This window comes from Phyllostomus discolor, chromosome 3 (assembly GCF_004126475.2).
Source record: "Phyllostomus discolor isolate MPI-MPIP mPhyDis1 chromosome 3, mPhyDis1.pri.v3, whole genome shotgun sequence".
NCBI classification, from domain to species: Eukaryota; Metazoa; Chordata; class Mammalia; order Chiroptera; family Phyllostomidae; genus Phyllostomus; species Phyllostomus discolor.
In genome coordinates, this window is record NC_040905.2 from 135101788 (window position 1) to 135123634 (window position 21847).

Below are 21847 nucleotides of genomic sequence, written 5' to 3' on the forward strand. Positions count from 1 at the left end.
AGTGATCACCCTGATAAATCTAGTACCTGACACCATACATAGTTATTGCAACATTATTGATTATATTCCCTATGCTGTACTTTACATCCCCTTGACTTTTTATAACTGGAACTTTCCACATCTTAATCTCTCCCCCATTTTTACCCATCTCCTCAATCTTTCTCCAGTCTGGCAACTATCAAAATGTTCCCCATATCTCTGTGTGTGTGTTTCTGTTTTGCTTATCCATTTATTTTGTTTTTCAAATTCCACATTTAAATTAAATCATATCGTATTTGTCTGACTTACTTCACTTATAATACCCTTGAGGTCCATTCATGTTGTTGCAGATGGCAAGATTTAAGTCTTTTTTATGGCTAAATAATATTCTATTGTATATTTGTACCACTTATTTTTTATCCATTTATCTACTGATGAACACTTAGGGTGCTTCCATATCTTGGCTATTATAAATAATGCTGCAGTGAACATATGGATGCACTCATCTTTTCAAATTAATGTTTTGGGTTTCTTCAGATAAATACCAAGAAGTAGTCCATTTTGTCTGATATAAGTATTGGTACCCCAGATTTTTTTCATTTCCATTGTCATGAAATATTTTTTCCATCCCTTTACTTTCAGTCTAAGTGTGTCTTTCTGTCTGAAGTGAGTCTTGTAGGCAGCATGTGTAAGGATCTTGTTCTCTTATCAGTTCAGCCACCCTATGTCTTTTGATTGGAACATTTAATCCGTTTACATTTAAAGTAATTGATAGATATGTAGTTACCGCCATTTTATTATTCATATTTTTATCTTTTTCCTATTTCTTTAAGAAGTCCCTTTAACATTTTTTAAATAAAAGCTAAACTACTTTAGCTTTTTATTGTCTGGGAAGCTTTTTGTCTGCCCTTTGATTCTAAATGTTAGCCTTGCCGAGTAATCTTTGTTGTAGGTCCTTGCTTTTCATCACTTTGACTATTTTGTGCAAGTCCCTTTTACCCTTCAGAGTTTCTGTTCAGAAATCAGCTGACAGTCTTATGGGAGCTCCCTTTCAGGTAACTACGTTTCTCTGCTGCCTTTAAGAGTCTCTGTTTTTAAACTTTTGCATTTTACTATGATGTGTCTTGGTATGGGCCTCTTTGGTTTCATCTTGTTTGGGATTCTCTGTGCTCCCTGGAATTGTGTGTCTGTTTTCTTTACTAGGTTAGGGAAGTTTTCCATTATTATTTTTTCAAATAGGTTTTTAGTTCCTTGCTCTCTCTCTCCTTCTTTCGGTATCCTTATTATGTGAATGTTGGTACCCTTGATGTTGTCCCAGGGGTCCTTTAAACTATCCCCATTTTTTTAGATGCTTTTTTCTTTTTTTGCTGTTCTGATTGTTTTCTGAGACCTTAGTTTCCAAATTGCTGATTCAATCCTCTGCTTCATCTAACCCAGGGGTGTCAAACTCATTTTCACCAGGGGCTACATCAGTCTCGCAGTTGCCTTCAAAAGGCTGAATGTAATTCTAGGATTGTATAAATGTAACTACTTAACAGTTAAGTGCGAGCTTCATGCTGCCACTGGTTAGAAACAAGGTGCTGGGCTGGATAAAACAAGGTGGAGGGCCTTGTGTTTGCCACCTGTGATCTAATCTGTTAATTCCCTATAATGTATTCTTTATTTCAGTTATTATATTCTTCATTTTTGACTGTTTCCTTTTTTATGTTTTCTATTTCTTTGTTAAAGTTCTCACTGACTTCATTGAGCATCCTTATAACCAGTGTTTCGAATTCTGCATCTGGTAGAAAGTTTGTCTCCATTTTGTTTAGTTCTTTTTTATGGAGTTTTGTCCTGTTCTTTCATTTGACCATGTTTCTTTGTCTCCTCATTGTAGCTGTCTTCCTGTGTTTGTTTCTGTGTATCAGGTAAAGCTGCTGCATCTCCCAGTTTTGGTAGAGTAGCCTTATGTAGTAGTTGTCCCATGGGGCCCAGTGGCACAGTCCCTGGTCACCTGAGCTGAGTGTACCAGAGCTGTGCCTTGTTTGGGTTATGCATTTCCTCCTATCTTAGTTGAACCTTATTTGCTCTTGGGACATCAGTGGGAGGGATTGACTCTCAGGCTTATTGATTGTGAAGACTGGCCATGATGACTACATTGGGGGAGCTATTGTGCAAAGTCTGAACCTACAGGGCAAGATTCACTTTAGTGGGGCTCTGGTGACTGCTGAGTCTTCCCTTTGGGTGTGTCATTTGTGGAGATAGTTGGTGGTGCTCTGGGGTGATTTGAAGCTGTCCACCAGGTGTGTTGGTTTTAGAGCCTCTTGGAAGAGGCTCTGGTGCAGATCAAGGTCATCTACTGCTTGTGCCCTGCTCAGGACCACTTGTTATAAGCTACACTTATGCAGACGGTTGACTCTTGTGTCAGGACTGGAGGTACCTGGGAGAGACTAAGCCATGACCTGAGTCCAGCTGCTGCTTGGGGCTGCTTAGCAAGAGGTACTCAGCACACCAAGGCCAGTTGCTGCTTGTATGGGGTTTGTGAACCTTTGAGAGATTTTAGAAAAATCTGCAATATGAGCCAAGAAAGATTGTATGAAAAAGCTATGCAATCAGCTTGGGTAGGCCTGAAAGTTGGGTGCGACAGAGTCTCAGAAAATTATTAGTATGGGGTGAATGGTGTTAACTGGTTTGATGGAGGTTCATATATGGCTATGTGGGTAGAGTGCTCAACAAACGAACAATGGCTTCTGTCAGGGAGAAAGGTGCTTCTCCAACCCACATCCTGAAGCCAGACAGTTCAGTTCCTTCCCATATGTTCCTGGTGCCTTTCAAAGTACTTCCCCAGCACTGGAGCTTAGAGTGAGTGAGTCTATCAACAATAAGTCCATGTGCATGCCCTTTAAGAAAAATGCCTGAGGCTCCAGCAACCCACCAGCTCACTCAGCTAAAATCTTTGCTGGTTTTCACAGCCAAAAGTTATAGGGATTTCTTTTTCGGGAACTGGAAATCTGGACTGGGGAGCCTGGTGTGGGTCTGGGACCCCTTGCTCCTCAGAGGGACTTCCTAAGCCCAGATATCACTCCTGATTTTTAACCCACACACGTGGGTGTGTAAGCAACCCATTCAGCATCTCTGCCTTTCCTACCAGTCCCAATGTGATTTCCTTGGTATGTCCTTAGTTACAGAACTTCTGTTCAGCTAGACTTGAGGCAGTTTCTGGTGATCATTGTTCTGCAGTTTAGTTGTAATTTTGATGTGGTCATGGAAGGAGGCAAGCACAGCAGTTACCCACTATGCCATCCTGACTGGAAGCTTTCCCAAGTTTTCTAATTGCTTTGATTTCTTTAGGTCTTCAACTGACAGTATCTGAGAAAGGGGGAAAGGAAATGAACTAGGGCAGTGGTCCCCAACCTTTCTGGCACCAGGAACCAGTTTAGTGGAAGACAATTTTGCCATGTATGGTGGGGGATTGGTTTGGGGATGATTCAAGAGCATTATATCCAAGATTACCACCTGATGTGTGGCCCAGTTCTTAACATGCCTGCACTGGTACTGGTCCACAGCCTGGAGGTTGGGGACCCCTGGACAAGGGAAATAAAAAGGAATGAGAGTTGTGGAAGACCACATATTTCAAGAAAAATACCTGAGCTGTTTTGCATATTTATATTACCTGCTTGACCCTTGAAGTTGTGATTAAGATCCTGATTATACATTTTCTGTTTTGTAGAATTACTTCTCTTTCTGCTCTCTCTCTTCTCTCAACTGCTTTTTGGGTGAGAAATAAAAAATAGCTGTTAACTTTGGACAAGGTTAAGTATCTACTTTGTCCTAATAAAAGGCTTAGTAAACAATAGAGGCAAACAGAATGGAGAGCCCAGAAATAAACCTAAGTCTCTATGGTCAATTAATATTCAACAAAGCGGGAAGCAGCATAAAATGGAGCAAACATAGCCTCTTCAACAAATGGTGTTAGCAGAGCTGGACAGCTACATGCAGAAAGATGAAACTCGAGCACCAACTTACACCATACACAAAAATAAATTCAAGGTGGATAAAAGATTTAAATACAAGTCGTGACACTGAAAAAGTCCTATAGGAGAACATAGGCAGGAAAATCTCAGATATTCCACACAGGAACATTTTCACTGATATATCCCCTAGAGCAAGGGACGTTAAAAAAAAAGAATAAAAAAATGGGACCTCATCAAAATAAAAAGCTTCTACATAGCTAAAGAAAACAGCATTAAAATGAAAAGAGAACCAACTGTATGGGAAAACATATTTGCTAATGATACCTCAGACAAGCGTTTGATTTCCAAAATATAAAAAGAATTCACATGACTCCACTCTAAGAAGACAAGCAGCCTAATTAAAAAATGGGCAAAGGACTTGAACAGACATTTCTCCAAGGAGGACATACAGAGGATCCAGAGACACATGAAAAGATGCTCAGTATCTCTAGCTATTAGAGAGATGCAAATTGAAACCACAATGAGATACCACTTCACACTGGTGAGAATGGCCATCATAAACAAAGCAATAAACAACAAGTGCTGGAGAGGTTGTGGAGAAAAGGGAACCCTAGTGCACTGTTGGTGGGATTGCAGACTGGTATAGCCACTATGGAAAACAGTATGGAACTTCCTCAGAAAAATAAAAATGGGTCTGCCTTTTGACCCAGCAATTCCACTGCTAGGGTCATATCTTAAGAACCCTGAAACACCAATCCAAAAGAACCTATGCACCCAATGTTCATTGCAGCACAATTTACAGTAGCCAAGTGCTGGAAGAAACCTAGGTGCCCATCAGTAAATGAATGGATCAAAAAACTATGGTACATTTACACAGTGGAATTCTATGCATCAGAAAGAAAGAAGGAGCTCCTACCCTTTGCAACAGCATGGATGGAACTGGAGAGCATTATGCTAAGTGAAATGAGCCAGGCAGTGAAAGACAAATACCATATGATCTCGCCTTTAACAGGAACCTAATCAACAAAACAAACAAACAAACAAGCAAAATATAACCAAAGACACTAAAATTGAGGACAGGCTAACAGGGACCAGAGGACAGAGGGGAGGGGATAATGGGGGAAAAGGGTGAAGGCTTTGCAGGAACAAATGTAAAGGACACATGGACAATAACAAAGAGGGGTGGGAACAGGGGAAAGAAGTGGAGAGGGCTGGAGTGGTGAAGTGGGGTTGGGTGGAAAAGGAAGAAAACTACTTGAACAATAAATAATAAAATAATAAAATAAAACAATAAAGGATTTTTTTAAAATGGTCTTCAACCTCCAGATATATCCAGTTTCTCAGCTGTATTTGTTATTATTAACTGATGTGTCAAAAATCAAAGAATAACACTTTGATATTCTGGATTTCTTTCATTTTTAGGAAATAAATATCACAATTTTTTTTCTTTTAGATGTTCTTAATAGTTGCCCCTCTTTCTGTCCTCTACAACTGGAGGGATGAATTGGACACCTGGGGATATTTCAGAGTCACTATTTTACATGGTAATAAAAAAGACAATGAACTGATTCGTGTAAAGCAGAGGAAATGTGAAATTGCTCTAACAACTTATGAAACGCTTCGCTTATGTCTGGATGAACTTAACAGGTAATGGCAATGGAAATGATTGCATTATTATTCTGCTTACATCAATTGTATTTATCCCTTTATATTGTAACATTTTAAAAGCTGTAAATATTCTTTGGCATGATTTATTTTTAAGTGTATTTTATTGAATATGCTATTACAGTTGTCTCATTTTTTTCTCCCCTTTATGCCCCTCTGCCCTGCACCCCCCTTCCCACCAGCATTCCACCCCCCTGTAGTTCATGTCTATGGGCTATACATATAAGTTCTTTGACTTCTCCCTTTCTTATACTATTCTTAACCTCCCTTTGTCCATTTTGTACCTACCATTTATGCTTCTTATTCCCTATACCTTTTCCCCCATTCTCCCCCCTTCCTCTCCCCACTGATAACCCTCCATGTGATCTCCATTTCTGTGATTCTGTTACTGTTCTAGTTGTTTGCTTAGTTTGATTTTGTTTTTGTATTTTAGGTTCAGTTATTGATAGTTGTGAGTTTGTTGTAATTTTCTGTTCATAGTTTGATCTTTTTCTTAGATAAGTCCCTTTAACATTTCATAGAATAAGGGCTTGGTGATGATGAACTCCTTGAACTTGACCTTATCTGGAAAGCATTTTATCTGCCCTTCTATTCTAAGTGATAGTTTTGATGGATAGAGTAATATTACATGTAGGTCCTTGCCTTTCAAAACTTTGAATATTTCTTTCCAGGCTCTTGTTGCCTGCAAGGTTTCTTTTTGAGAAATCAGCTGATAACCTTTTAAATCATTGGTAACTTAATTATGATGTGCCTTGGTGTGTTACCTCTTGGTTCCAATTTCTTTGGGACTCTTCGAGCTTCCTGGACTTCCTGGAAGTCTGTTTCCTTCACCAGATTGGGGAAGTTCTCCTTCATTATGGTTTTCGAATAAGTTTTCAATTTCTTACTCTTCCTGTTCTTCTGGCACCCCTATGATGCAGATATTGGAGCATTTAAAACTGTCCCAGAGGTTCCTAATCCTCTCCTCATTTTTTTTTTTTTTTGAATTCTTGTTTCTTTGTTCTGTGCTGGTTGAATGTTTATTTCTTCCTTCTGTTCAAAATTGTTGATTTGATTCTGTTTCTTTCCCTTCACTATTGGTTCCCTGTATATTTTTCTTTATTTCACTTTGCTTAGCCTTCACTACTTCCTCTATATTGTGTCTGTACTCAATCACTTCTGTGAGCATCCTGGTTACCAGTGGTTTGAACTCTATACCTGATTGGTTGGCTATCTCCTTATCACTTAGTTCTTTTTCTGGAATTTTGATCTGTTCTTTCATTTGGGCAATATTTCTTTGTCTTGGTGCACCTGTTATGTGGTAAGGGGTGGAGCCTTGGGTATTCACTAGGGTGGGGCAAGCCACTTGGCTGTGTCATGGCACTATATGTTGGGGAGGGGTCAGAAAGGAATCAGTGCCTCTTGCTCAGCTCTTACCTGGTTTCAGTCACTTCTCCTCCTATTCACAAGCAAATTGAGCCCTTCTGGTGCTGATTCCTGGATGGGTAGGTTTGTGTACATTCTAGGACCCCATAGGTCTCTCTAGCAAACTCTCCTATGAGGCTGGGAGTTTCTCCCACTGCTCCTACCCCCACAGGTTTTTACAGCTAGAGGTTTTGAGGTTTTAGCTTCCCACACTGGAACCTTGGGTTGTATGGTTTCTCTTGCTCCCCAGTTGTTCCTCCCAGCTTATCCAAACTTGAATATGGACCTCCTGGTTTGCCAACCACTGCCTTGCCCACCTAATCCTCCAGCAACAACCTTGCTGAGTGTTCTCTCTGCCCCGACTGCCCATCTCTGCCCTTCCTACCAGTCTGGATGAAGGTTTCTTCTTTTAACTCTTTGGTTTTCTGACTTCTATACAGTTCAATTTCCTGGCAGTTCTGGTTGGTTTTTGTTTTTAAATTGGTGGTTGTCTTTCTTTCAGTTGTGTGAGGAAGCAGAGTGTATCTACCTATTCCTCCATCTTCTCTTTGGCATGATTTAATTTCCTTTCAGTAGTATTGATATTGGCAATCTATAATAATTAAATTATTTTCTGAGAAAAAAAAGCTGCATCAGGCTTACCAGTTTCTTATTCTATTTCCTCTATTACCTCTCCAAGTGCCTGTTAAAGAATGGTAAGACTTATTCTAAATCTCATACACAGCCTTTTATGCATATGATGCCTGAAGACTAACACATTCATTTCCATGAATGATTTAAATTAGGTGAGTCTGTTGTGAATGAAGAGTGGCAAAAATGCATATGTATATTGAAAAGCACTGCTTCAGTTTCCCTATATCCTTGTCAATGCTTGATATTGTCAGTCGTTTTTTATTATAGCCATTCAAATGGCTATCTAATGACTGTTGATGTTGATATCATTTTCATGTGCTTATTTGACATTTGTATAACATTGTTGGTGAAATATCTATAAAAATCTTCACTCAGCTTTTAAACTGAATTGTTTTAGCTTATGTTGAGTTGTAATAGTTTTTTATAATTTCTATATACAAGTTCTTTACCAGGTTGTGATTTGCAACTGTTTTCTCCCAACCTGTATCATGTTTTGTCATTTTCTTAATGGTGTCTTTAAGACCAAAAGCAAAAGTTTTTCTTTGATGAAATCCAACTTACCAACATATCTAAGAAATCTATGCCTAACCCAGAGTCACAAGATTTTTTCTTACATTTTAGTTCTTATATTTAGTTCTATGGTCTCTTTTGAGTTAATTTTTGTGTAAGGTATGAGATATGGGAGTACAAAAAATACCTTCCCTCTGACCTGCTAAATTCTTCTGGCTGGGTTAATACTGAAATTGACATGAGATATATCAATAAGAGAAAATGTCCAAAATTTATGGATGTACATTTGGAGATACCATAAAATATGAAACTGAAGACACATTGGGCAGTTGAGGTTTGTATGTCATTTTCCACAAAGGAGAAGGAAGGCAGGGGTTTGGGATTGCAAAGGGAAATTAGGCTATTTACAAGTAGACGAGAAAGAGCAAGCATGGTAAACCAACTTTTGCTGGGCCACCCAGAAACAATGGGTTACAAAAGGGAAATTGACAAACAGAATTTTGTTGTATCCTCCCTGTTTGTCACATTTGATTCATTTGTGCTAAGGTGAATATGCTAAGGTTCCCTTCCTGAAGTAGGTTTTTCTATCAGATTCCTTTTGTTTCTTAATAACCAGTTTAAAATCTATATCCTAAAGGCATACTTCAGGGTGGCAAAATTTTGACTCCCCTCAGAGATAAGAGTCTAAATTAGTTTTCTTTCATAGAACTTCCTGGATTTTTACTTACTCAATGTTTTATACTCAGCCATAGTTATTCTTTGTGCACAGTCTGGCACTCATCCACAAAGCCACACCACCCAGGGCATCATTCTTTTTTCTTTTTAATTATTATTTTATTTTAATTGTTCAAGTACAGTTTTCTTCCTTTTACTCCAATCCCAGCATACCACCTCAGCCCTCCTTGCCACCCTCCCGTTTCGATACCCTCCTTGTTTTTCTCCATGTGTCCTTTATACTTGTTGCTGTAAACCCTTCCCCTTTTCCCCTGAAATTCCCTCCCTTCTGCCCTCTGGTCACTGTCAGCCTGTTCTCTATTTCAGTGTCTTTGGTTATATTTTGCTTGTTTGTTTGTTTGTTTGTTTTGTTGATTAGGTTCCTGTTAAAGGCGAGATCATATGGTATTTGTTTTTCACCGCCTGGCTCATTTCACTTAGCATAATGCTCTCCAGTTCCATCCATGCTGTTGCAAAGGGTAGGAGCTCCTTCTTTCTTTCTGATGCATAGAATTCCACTGTGTAAATGTACCATAGTTTTTTGATCCATTCATTTACTGATGGGCACCTAGGTTTCTTCCAGCACTTGGCTACTGTAAATTGTGCTGCAATGAACATTGGGTGCATAGGTTCTTTTGGATTGGTGTTTCAGGGTTCTTAAGATATGACCCTAGCAGTGGAATTGCTGGGTCAAAAGGCAGACCCATTTTTAGTTTTCTGAGGAAGTTCCATACTGTTTTCCATAGTGGCTATACCAGTCTGCAATCCCACCAACAGTGCACTAGGGTTCCCTTTTCTCCACAACCTCTCCAGCACTTGTTGTTTATTGCTTTGTTTATGATGGCCATTCTCACCAGTGTGAAGTGGTATCTCATTGTGGTTTCAATTTGCATCTCTCTAATAGCTAGAGATACTGAGCATCTTTTCATGTGTCTCTGGATCCTCTGTATGTCCTCCTTGGAGAAATGTCTGTTCAAGTCCTTTGCCCATTTTTTAATTAGGCTGCTTGTCTTCTTAGAGTGGAGTCATGTGAATTCTCTTTATATTTTGGAAATCAAACGCTTGTCTGAGGTATCATTAGCAAATATGTTTTCCCATACAGTTGGTTCTCTTTTCATTTTAATGCTGTTTTCTTTAGCTATGTAGAAGCTTTTTATTTTGATGAGATCCCATTTTTTTATTCTTTTTTTTTAACGTCCCTTGCTCTAGGGGATATATCAGTGAAAATGTTCCTGTGTGGAATATCTGAGATTTTCCTGCCTATGTTCTCCTATAGGACTTTTTCAGTGTCACGACTTGTATTTAAATCTTTTATCCACCTTGAATTTATTTTTGTGTATGGTGTAAGTTGGTGCTCGAGTTTCATCTTTCTGCATGTAGCTGTGCAGCTCTGCTAACACCATTTGTTGAAGAGGCTATGTTTGCTCCATTTTATGCTGCTTCCCCCTTTGTTGAATATTAATTGACCATAGAGACTTGGGTTTATTTCTGGGCTCTCTGTTATATTCCATTGGTTTATGTGCCTATTTTTATGCCAGTACCAGGCTGTTTTGATTACAGTGGCCTTGTAATACAGTTTGGTATCAGATATTGTGATCTCTCCTACTTTGTTCTTCTTTCTCACAATTGCAGCAGCTATTTGGAGTCATTTATGGTTCCAGATAAATTTTTGAAGTATTTGTTCTATGTCTATGAAATATGCCATTGGTACTTTAATAGGTATTGCATTGAGTCTGTAAATTGCTTTGGGTAGTATGGACATTTTGATGATGTTAATTCTTCTGATCCATGAACATGGTATATGTTTCCATTTGTGTCTTCCTTGATTTCTTTCTTCAGTGTTGTGTAATTTTTGGAGTATAGGTCTTTTACCTCCTTGGTTAGGGCTATTCCCAGGTATTTTATTTTTCTTGTTGCTATATCAAATGGGATTTTTTTCTTGATTTCTGCTTTTGATGTTTCTTTGTTCATATACAAAAATGCCTTTGATTTCTGGATATTGACTTTGTATTCCTTTGTCTTCGCTAAATTTATTTATCAGGTTGAGCAGTGTTTTGGTGGAGTCTATAGGATTTTCTATGTACACTATCATGTCATCTGCAAACAGTGACGGTTTTGTTTCCTCCTTTCCAATTTGGATGCCTTTTATTTCCTTTTCTTGTTTCATCACTGTGGCTAAAACCTCCAATACTATGTTGAATAGAAGTGGTGAAAGTGGACAACCTTGTCTTTTTCTTGATCTTAGTGGAAAACATTTTAATTTTTGCCCATTGAGTATGATGTTGGCTGTAGCTCTGTCATATATGGCCTTTATTATGTTGAGGAATGCTTCCTCTATTCCCACTTTGCTGAGTGTTTTTATCATAAATGGGAGCTGTACCTTATTAAACACTTTTTCCACATCTATTGATAAGATCATGTGATTTTTGTGTTTGCTTTTGTTTATGTGATGTATTATTACACTTATTGATTTGCAAGTATTATACCATCCTTGCATCCCTGCAATGAATCCCACTTGGTCACAGTGTATGATCTTTTTAATGTATTGTTGGATGCAGTTTGCCAATATTTTGTTGAGCATTTTATCATCTGTGTTCATCAGTGATATTGGCCTCAAGTTTTCTTTCTTTGTTGTGTCTTTTTCTGGTTTTGGGATTAGGATGATGCTGGCTTCGTAAAAAGAGTTTGGGAGTCTTTCATCATTTTGGATTTTTTGGAATAGTCTGTGAAGGATAGAGGTTAGCTCTCCCTTAAATGCTTTGTAGAATTCTCTTGTGAAACCATACGGACCCAGGCTTTTGTGTTTCGGGAGTTTTTTGATTAATGCTTCAGTTTCACCTGCTGTTATTGGTCTGTTCAGGCTTTCTGCTTCTTTTTTATTGAGTTTTGGAAGATTATATTTTTCTAGAAATTTGTGCATTTCACCTAGGTTTCCAAATTTCTTGGCATACAGTTCTTTGTAGTAATTTCTTACAATCCTTTGTATTTCTGTGGTATCAGTTGTAATCTCTGCTCTTTCATTTCTGATTGTGTTTATTTGGGTCCTCTCTCTTTTTTTCATGAGCCTGCTTAAATGCTTGTCAATTTTATTTTTCTTTTCAAAGAACCAGCTCCTGGATTCATTGATTCTTAGAATTATGCTTTTAGTCTCTATGTCATTTAATTCTGCTCTGATCTTGGTTATTTCCTTCCTTCTACGTGCTCTGGGCTGTCTTTGTTGTTGTTCCTTGAGTTCTTGTAGCCATAGGGTTAGGTTGTTTGAAATATTTCTATCTTTTTTTGGTAGGCTTGTATCACTATGAACTTCCCTCTGAGGACTGCTTTTGCTGTGTCCCATAAGTTTGGGGTAGTTGCAAGTTCATTTTTGTTTGTTTCCAGAAATGTTTTGATTTTTTCCCTAATTTCATTCTTGACCATTGATTGTTTAATAGCACGGTATTCAATCTCCATGATGTTGAGTGTTTTGGGTTTTTTTCCTTGGGGTTGGTTTCTGGTTTCAGTCCCTTATGGTGGGGGAAAATGCTTGATGTGATTTCAGTTTTCTTGAATTTTTTGAGGCTTGTTTTATGTCTTGTCATGTGGTCTGTCTTTGAAAATGTTCCATGTTCACTTAAAAAGAATGTGTATTTTGCTTCTTTGAGATGAAGGGCTCTATATGTATCAGTTGAGTCCATTTCTTCTAGGGCATTGTTCAATGCCACAATATCTTTATTGATATTTTATTTGGAATATCTGTCGATTTTTGACACTGGGGTGTTAAAATCCCCTAGTATAATTGTGTTGCTCTCAGTATCTTTCTTGAAGTGTTCTAAGGTTTTCTTTATGTATTTGGGTGCTCCTATGTTGGGTGCATATATATTTACAATGTTTATGTCTTTTGGATTCTTCCCTTGAGTATTATGAAGTGACCTTATGGGTCTCTCTTTATGACCCTTTCTTTGAAGACTATTTTGTCTGATATCAGTATTGCTACCCTGGCTTTTTTTCCCTGTCCATTTGCTTGGAAAATTTGTTTCCAGCCCTTCACTTTCAGTCTGTGTAGGTCTTTTGTCCTGAAGTGGGTCTCTTGTAGGCAGCATATGTGTGGGTCATGCTTTCTTATCCATTCAGCCATCTGTGTCTTTTGATTGGAGCATTTAATCCATTTACGTTTAAGGTTATTATTGACAGGTACTTATTCATTGCCATTTTCGTACCTTTGTTCCTCTCTCTCTCTTTTCCTTTTCCTTAAAGCAGGCCCTTTAGCATCTCTTGCAGAAGTGGTTTGGTGGAGGTGTATTCTTTTAGACTTCTTTTGTCTGGGAAGCTCCTTATTTGGCTTTCTATCTTGATTGAGTCTTACTGGGTCATAGGCCTCTGGTTCTCATTACTTGGAATATTTCATGCCATTCTCTTCTGGCTTGGAGCGTTTCCATTGAGAAGTCAGCTGCTGGCCTTACTTCCTGTTTCTCCCTTGCTGCCTTTAAGATTCTCTCTCCGTCTTGGAATTTTGCCATTTTAATTATGATGTGTCTTAAAGTGGTCCTCTTTGGGTTCCTCTTGATTGGGACTCTCTGTGTTTCCTGGATTTGTGTGACTTTTTCTCTCATCAAATTAGGGAAGTTTTCCATCATTACTGTTTCAAACAGGTTTTCTGTCCCTTGCTCTTCTTCTTCTCCTTCTGGTATCCCTATTATATGGATATTACTGTGTTTCATATGGTCCTGCATTTCTCTTAATCTCTCTTCATTCTTTCTGAGCCCCTTTTCTTTTTCTTGCTCTTTTCTGGGTGTTTTTTTCTACTTTGTCCTCCAGCTCACTGATCCGATCTTCTGCTTCATCAAGTCTGCTTTTGATTCCTTGTACTGTGTTCCTTCATTCAGAAGTTGTATTCTTCATTTCCTCTTGGCCCTTGTTTATGGTTTCTATTTCCTTTTCCTTTTTTTTTTAAGATTTTATTTATTTATTTTTAGAGAGGGGAGGGAGGGAAGGAGGTAGAGAGAGAGAGAGAGAGAGAGAGGGAGAGAAACATCAATGTGCAGTTGCTGGGGGTTATGGCCTGCAACCCAGGAATATACCCTGGCTGGGAATCGAACCTGGGACACTTTGGTTCCCAGTCTGCGCTCAATCCACTGAGCTACGCCAGCCAGGGCTTCTATTTCCTTTTTCATGTTGATATAGTTTGCAGTGAGTTCACTGTAGTTTCCCTGTAGTTTCTCAGTGAGCTCATTGAGCTTCCTGATTAACCATTGCTTTGAACTTAATATCTGATAGTTGAGTTGCTTCTATTTCATTTAGCATTCTTTCTGAGGGTTCCTCCTTTCCTTTCATTTGGGGATTGTTTCTTTGTCTTCCTGTTGTTTGTGAGACTCTCCTTGTTAGCCTCAGCTTCTTAAGTTTAACTGTTCTGACTCCCTGGGTTTATGATGTGAATTTCTGTGGTAGAATACCTGTGAGATTCAGTGGTGCTATCTATCTCCTTGATCTCCTCGATCTCACTGGTCCTGGGCTGTCCTTTAAGTTACCTGTGTTTGTTTTTGCGTTTTGATTGTTGTTGGGTCTTTCTTTGGTGGGTCCTTCTCACTGGCTGGTTAACTGAGGGTCACTCTTTCCATCTCCTCTTGTATTTTGTTGTGCTAATGTGGGCAGGTGTTGTTGAAGCTGGTTCTTCCGTGCGTACAAGGTTTTGAGGATTCTTTCTTGCTCTTGTTCAGTTGTTTGTTCTGGGTAATTTCTCCACTATTTAGTTGTATTTTCAGATAGGTCCTGGATTGAGGCTAGTGTGGCTTCCACTCCCTCCTTCACCTTCTTCTGTTGTTATCTCTTATTGGTTCCTTTGTTGTTGGGTTTCCTCTTCCAGCGGGTATCCTGGTGTTCACAGCTTCCACCTACTCTTTTTTGTGATCAGTTGGAGGGGGAAGGCAAAATGGTTGAAGACAGCAAGAGAGTATTCTATGATATTTACAGTAGCGGCCATTAGAGAAGAATAGGAGATTCTTTGGCTATGTATAGTGCTAACTGTGATATCCCACCCAACTAGTTACTTTTTGGAAAGGATGGAAAGAAGATAAGATTCTTGTTGGGGAGGGAAGGATAGTTAGTTAGATCTAGAAAGCAGTGAGGTTGTGGGAGGTCAGATTCTGAGGTAAGGTGAGAGTAAAGGATAGTAAATAGGTGTAGTGTGTGAGAGAATAGAGTTATCCACCATAGTAATAGAGTTCAGGAAACCGTGGAGTGGTCTAATATCGGGGAGGGGTATTGTGTAGTATTTAAAATTGTATGGAGTAGCTGTTATTTACAATAATAATGTAATAACAATCATATGACAGAATCTATGTGATTTAGATAACAAGAATAGGGAGTCTAGGACTTTGAGTAGTGTGCTAATGGAACACAAGTGTAGTGAAGGACAGTAAATTAACAATACACTATGAAAGAGAGAACAGGGGAAACATGTCAAACGATACAATTTAACCAGTCAAGCAAAGTAGACTAAACAGGAAGAAGAGGAATACAAACATACTATTAAAATAAAAGATGTAAGAATAATGAAAAAATAATAATACAAATATGCAGTAACTTGTGAGTCCTCTGTAATAGCAAAGTGAAATTTGTTGCACTGTCTTAACTGTTGGGATGACCCCTCTTACGGCCCAACTCTGGTCTTTTCACAGTTTCACGTTTTTTTTGTCTCATTTGTGGGAATTTAAAAAATAAAAAGAAGAAGGAAGGAAGAAGAGATAAAATTGGAAGGAAGTGAAAAAGGAATAAATCAAGAAAAAACAATAGAGAACAAAGGAGTTGAAAGATATAAAAGTAATAATAAGAAAATAAAGAATTACTAAAAAAAACATCTTGCTGGTCCCAAACTGGCCAAATCATTTTGCTGGTCTTGCTGGCTGCAGCAGGCTGAGGGGCAATTGGTTTCATCTTTCTCTCTTCCTGATCCACACTCAGTCAGCCTCAGGTGCATACCCTCTCCTGGTCTAGCCATGCACTCTCCCCAGGGCTAGCCAGGTGCCTCTCCCCTGGGCTTTAGGTGTGGGATCCAGGCCTTCCGCAGAGCACACTTTCCCCAGGGTTACGTGTGTGGGCTCAGGGCCTTCCTCAGAGTGGACTCTCCCAGGGGTATGGGTATGTGCAGGGCCTTCCGCACCACCTTGGGAGCACTGCCCAGCTGGGTGGGGAGGAGGCCAGAGTAGCTGATGCAGGAGAATTCCCCAACCAGGGTCTCTTTTCACTTTCACTTTTTGAGAAATTGCTCCCTCTCAAGCCTGCCACTCTGCACAGAGCCCTGGCCTCTCACACTGCCCAATTCTCCAACCAGATGGGGGATTATTCATTTCAGGCCCCCTCACGGCCCAACTCTCAACTCTCCTAAGCTGACGTCCACAACTCTGTGGGTGCTCACAGTCCCTGTGTGTTTGCCACTTAGTCTGTATTCCCCTCCCTGCAACTTCAAGCAACCAGGTCTCTCCCAGTGCTGCTCAAACCTTGTTTGGTTGGGGAGGGAGCTGTAGACTCGGCTGTCTCCCAAAACCCCTGTGGCAGACCCAGTGGGCACCGGGCCTGGGGCTGCAGCTGCCCGAGTTCCAGGGACCTTATTGTCCTGAAGCACACTCCTTGCCATCTGGTTTTTCAAAGTCCAATATAATTTTTGGTCTCCTATCTTCATATATGCTGAGGTACTGTTGGCTGTTTGCTTTGTTCCTCCATAGACTGGCTAGGTTTTTCTCCCGTGTGTAGGGGAAGTGGAATCCACTCCCTCCTACCTGACTACCATCTTCCCTCTCCAGCATCATTCTTAATGATGCTCAAAATCTCCAGTTAGCCTGGAACCTGTGTCCTTTGGACATGCCCCCATTTATCTTTGAACATCTGTGCTGCACAGTTGATATCAACCATTTCTCCATGGGGCGCTGGTTCCCTTTTAGTTGATTGACGGCTATGGGTGCTTGTTGCTACTGTGATAACAATCAATCCTAAACTTTTTTTTAGCAGATAGAGCTATATTATATAGCTATATAATATAGCTTTTAAAATCATAAGTTTATATTGACATTTACATTCAGATTTAACATTGCAAGTATTGCTTTTTATATATTTATTTCTCATATTTAAATTTTTTGTCACTTTAGTAATGTTTGAATGAGTTTTTGTTTTAATTTCACCATAATTACATAGATTGTCTATATTCTTTTGTCTCCATATACATTTTATTTTCATGGATTGTCCAAACTATAACCATTTAACTAACTAGGTGAAAATGCTTGGTCAGAATGCTATCATCAGAGAGTAGAGAGGGAAAAAACCTCCAAAATTTTGATAGAGCTGCTTTCTAAAATTATATAAGCTGGAAAAAGGACATTTTCTCAACCTTTCCCCCTTTTTGTTATCACTTAATAGTTTAGAATGGTCAGCTGTCATTGTGGATGAAGCTCATAGAATCAAGAATCCAAAGGCTAGAGTAACAGAAGTTATGAAAGCTTTAAAATGTAACGTTCGTATTGGCCTCACTGGAACCATTCTTCAGAACAATATGAAAGAACTGTGGTGTGTTATGGACTGGTGAGTGCTAACACTTTCTTTTTTATTTAATACATCTCTAACTTAATGTTACCTTGTTTGCTAACTATTAGTTTCTGGGGGAAAAAATACAATTATTTGTCTGTTTACAGAAGTACTTGATCCCAAACATAGTATACAAAATAGAGTCCTATGAAAACCTATCTTTACTCTTATTCCCTGAATTAAATATCTGAACTAATTTACCAATTTTATTATCATCTTATAGTTATTTACCAAAAATGTCATAAAGAAAGAATGTTATGTTTACTTGCCTTTTGCTATTTCTGTCATTAACAAACAAGTGACTTAGTCTATTTTTTAGAAGCAAAAAGAAGCCAATGTTTTTCTTTTGGATAATTTAATAAAGCCCTAACATTTTCTTAATGCCTTGATAAAGGGCTGTACCAGGACTTTTAGGTAGCAGGATCCACTTCAAGAAGCAGTTTTCTGATCCAGTAGAACATGGTCAGAGACACACAGCAACAAAAAGAGAACTAGCTACTGGCCGAAAGGCCATGCGAAGGCTTGCGACAAAGATGGCTGGATGGTTTCTCAGGCGTACCAAGATTCTCATCAAGAATCAGTTGCCTAAGAAGGAAGACCGGGTGAGAACTGCATTTGTATATATTATTTCTAATTGTGTTTTATTTTTTCTGAAAAAAAAATATTTTCAAGAGAAAGTCTGTCTCCTGTGATATTTTTTGAATATAGTTTTTTTTGCCTTTTACTTGGTGTGAATAAACTTGCTTTATGCAGAATTTTAGAAAAACCACGATTAAGCCCAATCATTTTCTTTACTAACTTTACTGACCTGTCCACTAACAGGTATATTATTAGTATGTATTAAGCTCATTTTTCTTATTTTAGAACAAAATACTTTCTATGTAATTCTTCCTCAATGAAGAAAGAAGAACTTCTCTCCCTAATGTGTTTTCTGTTCATATTTTGTGATTCCTACATTGTCTACTATCTACAGCTCAGTTTATTCTTTCATACCTTAACTCTAGCTACAAGACCAAAGTGGTTGAAAACTTTTTGTTATTATAGATTTGTTTCTTATAGAATGCTATTTGCAGTGACACAACTAGCCTACTTTTACAACTTTGTAGGAAAAGTACAGTTGAATTCTACTCATTGTTTAAGGAGATTTGAAGAGTTGACCTTAGAATTTTTTTAAATATAGTAGTTCTTTTTTATAGTTTTTATGTGGTTCTTCTAGCTCAGACAATAGACTAAAGATTCTATAAATTACTGTAAAGTAAATCTAACTAATGTTGTCCCAAATAAGGGCAATCCTATCAGTACCCTCTAGTCTTAGGATATCCTGTTGATCATTACTTTAAAAGATAGATTTGCAAGAAAAATATGATACTGATCTTCAAGTTGAGAAACTGATATAACATTTGACTTTTTGATTTAAAGCAAATATTATTTAATTGGAAAACTTCATGAACCTCCACTTTTTAAAACTGTTTTGTGAAATTTAATGTATATTATTTAGTTGTCTGTCTAGTAGGAATACTAAACCATAAAAATATGAAAAGAAAGTTGCACAAAAAAGTTTAGAGATTGGGCTCTGAAATCAAATGCCATAGGTTTGAATCCTCACTCCCCTGCTTATGAGTTTTATAACCTTGAACAATTTGCTAAGTCTCTCAAACCTTGGTTTCTTTATCATTTACATGGGAAAGATGATAACAGTGCCTGCCTCATGTTGTTGCTCTAAAATGTGTGACATGAAAAAAGTGTTCAGTAAATGTTACTACGTTTTAATAATACCAACTGAATAATAAAATAATACTTAGGAATAAATTTAACCAGGGAAGTAAAAGACCTGTACATGAAAAACTATAAGATGATGAAAGAAAATGAAGAAATCACAGATAAATGGAAAGATATCACATGTTTGTGGATTAAAAGAATTAATATTGTTAAAAATAATCTCAAACTATATTATGAAGCTATAGTAATCAGAACAGTATGGTACTGGCATAAAAATAGAAACATAGACCAAAGAAATAAAATAGAGAGCCCAGAAATAAACCCATGCATATACAGTCAACTAATATTTGACAAGGGAGCCAATAACACTCAATGAAGATAGTTTTTTAAATAAATGATTGGGTATTCACATGTGATAGAATGCTGTTGGACTCTTGTTTTATACCACTCACAAAAAATTAACTCAAAATGGATAAAAGACTTAAATATAACACCTGAAACCATAAAACTAGAAGAAAGCATAGGGAAAACGCTCCTTGACACTGGTCTTGGAGGTGATATTTTGGATATGACACCAAAAGCCCAAGTGAAAATAAACAAATGAGACTATATCAAAATAGAAACCTCTGTGCCACAAAAGAAACAATCAACAGAATGAATAAGAGGTTAATATGCAAAATATATAAGGGATTTATACAACTCAGTAACAATAATAATCTAATTAAACACTAATCTGATCTGAATAGACATTTTTTCTCCAGAGAATACATACCAGTGGCCCATAGGTACTGGCCAACAGGTATGTGAAAAGATGCTCAACATCACTAATTATCAGGGAAATGCAAACCAAAACCACAGTTCAACATTACCTCATGCCTGTTAGAATGGCAATATAAAAAAGACAAGCATACAAGTGTTGGTGATCATGTAAAGGAAAGTGACGCCTGGTGCACTGTTTGTGGGAATGTAAATTAGTAGAGCTACTATGGAAAATTGTATGGGAGTTCCCCCCCAATTAAAGCTAGAACTACCATATGCTCCAGCAGACCCACTCTTGGATATATATCCAAAGGACATGAACTTACTCTTATAAAGATGCATGAAGTCCCATGGTTATTGCTGTTATTCACAGTAGTAAAGACATGGAAACAATATTAAGTGTCTGTTGACAGATGAATGAATAAAGATTTTGTGATATATAGATATATAATGGAATATTATTCAGCTATAAAAAAAGAAGGAAATCTATAATTTGTGAAAACATGGATGGACCTTGAAGTCATTGTGCTAAATAAAATAAGTCAGACAGAGAAAGAAAATACTGTACAATCTCACCTATATGTAGAATATTTATTTTAAAAAGCCACACTCATAGAAACAGAGAAGAATGGTGGTTGCCAGGGGCTAAGGGTCAGGGGAAATGGATAGATATTAGTCAAAGGGTACAGCCTTCAATTATAAGATGAATAATTTCTGGGGATCTAATGTATAACATAGTTGCATAACATAGACTATATTGTTAACAGTACTATAGTGTATGTTTCAGAGTTGCTAAGTGAATAAATTTTAAATGTTCTAACCACAAAAAAAATTAAAATGTCATTATATGAAGTAATGTATGTGGTTAACTAACCTTGTGGTAATAATTTTATAATGTATATATGTATGAAATTATCACATTATACATCTTAAACTTACACAATGTTATATGTCAATTATATCTCAATAAAGCTGGGAAAAATAGTAACTCAAAATTCCCTCCATGCCTTAATCATCAACCCCCATCTTCTACATCCTCTTTTTAATTTTTATATCTACTTTTGTATTCAGTACAGTCAAGATATAGCAAATATATATACACCATATTTTTTGGACCATAAGATGCACCTAGGCTTTAGAGGAAAACAGGAAAATAATTTTGAAACAAAAAAAATGTGGTAAAATATTTAATAACATAATATAATATTTCACCAATGTAAATGTAAAACTACATTTGGACTATAAGAGGGGGGGTGCGTCTTATAGTCCAAAAAATATGGTAGGTTTTTTTTAAATCTAGCATTGTTTTATGTAGCTATCCCTATATTTGCTCAGATGCACATTTTTGTCATATTTGACAGTAATATTTTATTGTAGTGATATACACATATAACTTTATAAATAAATGGCTTTTCTCTATTATTCACATTGCTCAAAGCCCTATTATAAGTATATTTAGGTTTATGACCCTAGTTACATATAGCTATAGCTGGAAGAATTTTACCAATTACTAGTACTCCTGGAAGTACAATATAAATTTTATCCCCAGAAACTTATGGCATTATTTTATCATCTTTTTTCTCTTTTTGAAATTGGGTACAAAATAGCAACTTGTAATTGCTTTTATGGATATTTACTTGGCTCTTATCATTACTAATCTTAGAAATTTATAGAAAGATACTAAATACAAATACTTTAGCTTTTTTGCAGTAATTTGAAGCTTTTAATATTTTTCTAAGTTTTTCAAGTAATTCTGTAATTATAATTCTTACCATTGTTCTAAAGTTTTCCATTGTTTCTTATCTAGTTTCTGATTTGACCTAAATTTTAATAATTTATTTGCATGGTACACTAATAATGTGGAACCCTGAAAACACCCACAATTTTGAGAAATATACAGGATGAGGCAAAAGTAGGTTTACAATTTTTTGAATAGAAAATAATATGATAATAGCTTCCGG

At 37.4% G+C, this 21847-nt stretch overlaps 1 protein-coding gene across 7 annotated transcripts in view; it reads left to right on the plus strand.

The window, feature by feature from the left end:
• The window catches only part of ERCC6L2 (ERCC excision repair 6 like 2), a 156363-nt gene that overhangs the window by 45923 nt on the left and 88593 nt on the right, over nt 1-21847 (plus strand). For 5 of the 7 annotated variants that reach the window (XR_004902152.1, XM_028531466.2, XM_036021482.1 and 2 more), the window contains 3 exons: nt 5386-5579; nt 17244-17405; nt 17803-18010. Coding sequence is in view for 6 of the 7 variants with exons in the window: in XM_028531466.2 (XP_028387267.1) it covers nt 5386-5579; nt 17244-17405; nt 17803-18010 (564 nt within the window). In the remaining variant the exon portion in view is untranslated. Of the gene's footprint in view, nt 1-2826; nt 3129-5385; nt 5580-9298; nt 9338-17243; nt 17406-17802; nt 18011-21847 lie in introns of those variants that run through there. The other 2 variants (XM_036021483.1, XM_036021484.1) reach the window with 2 other exon arrangements.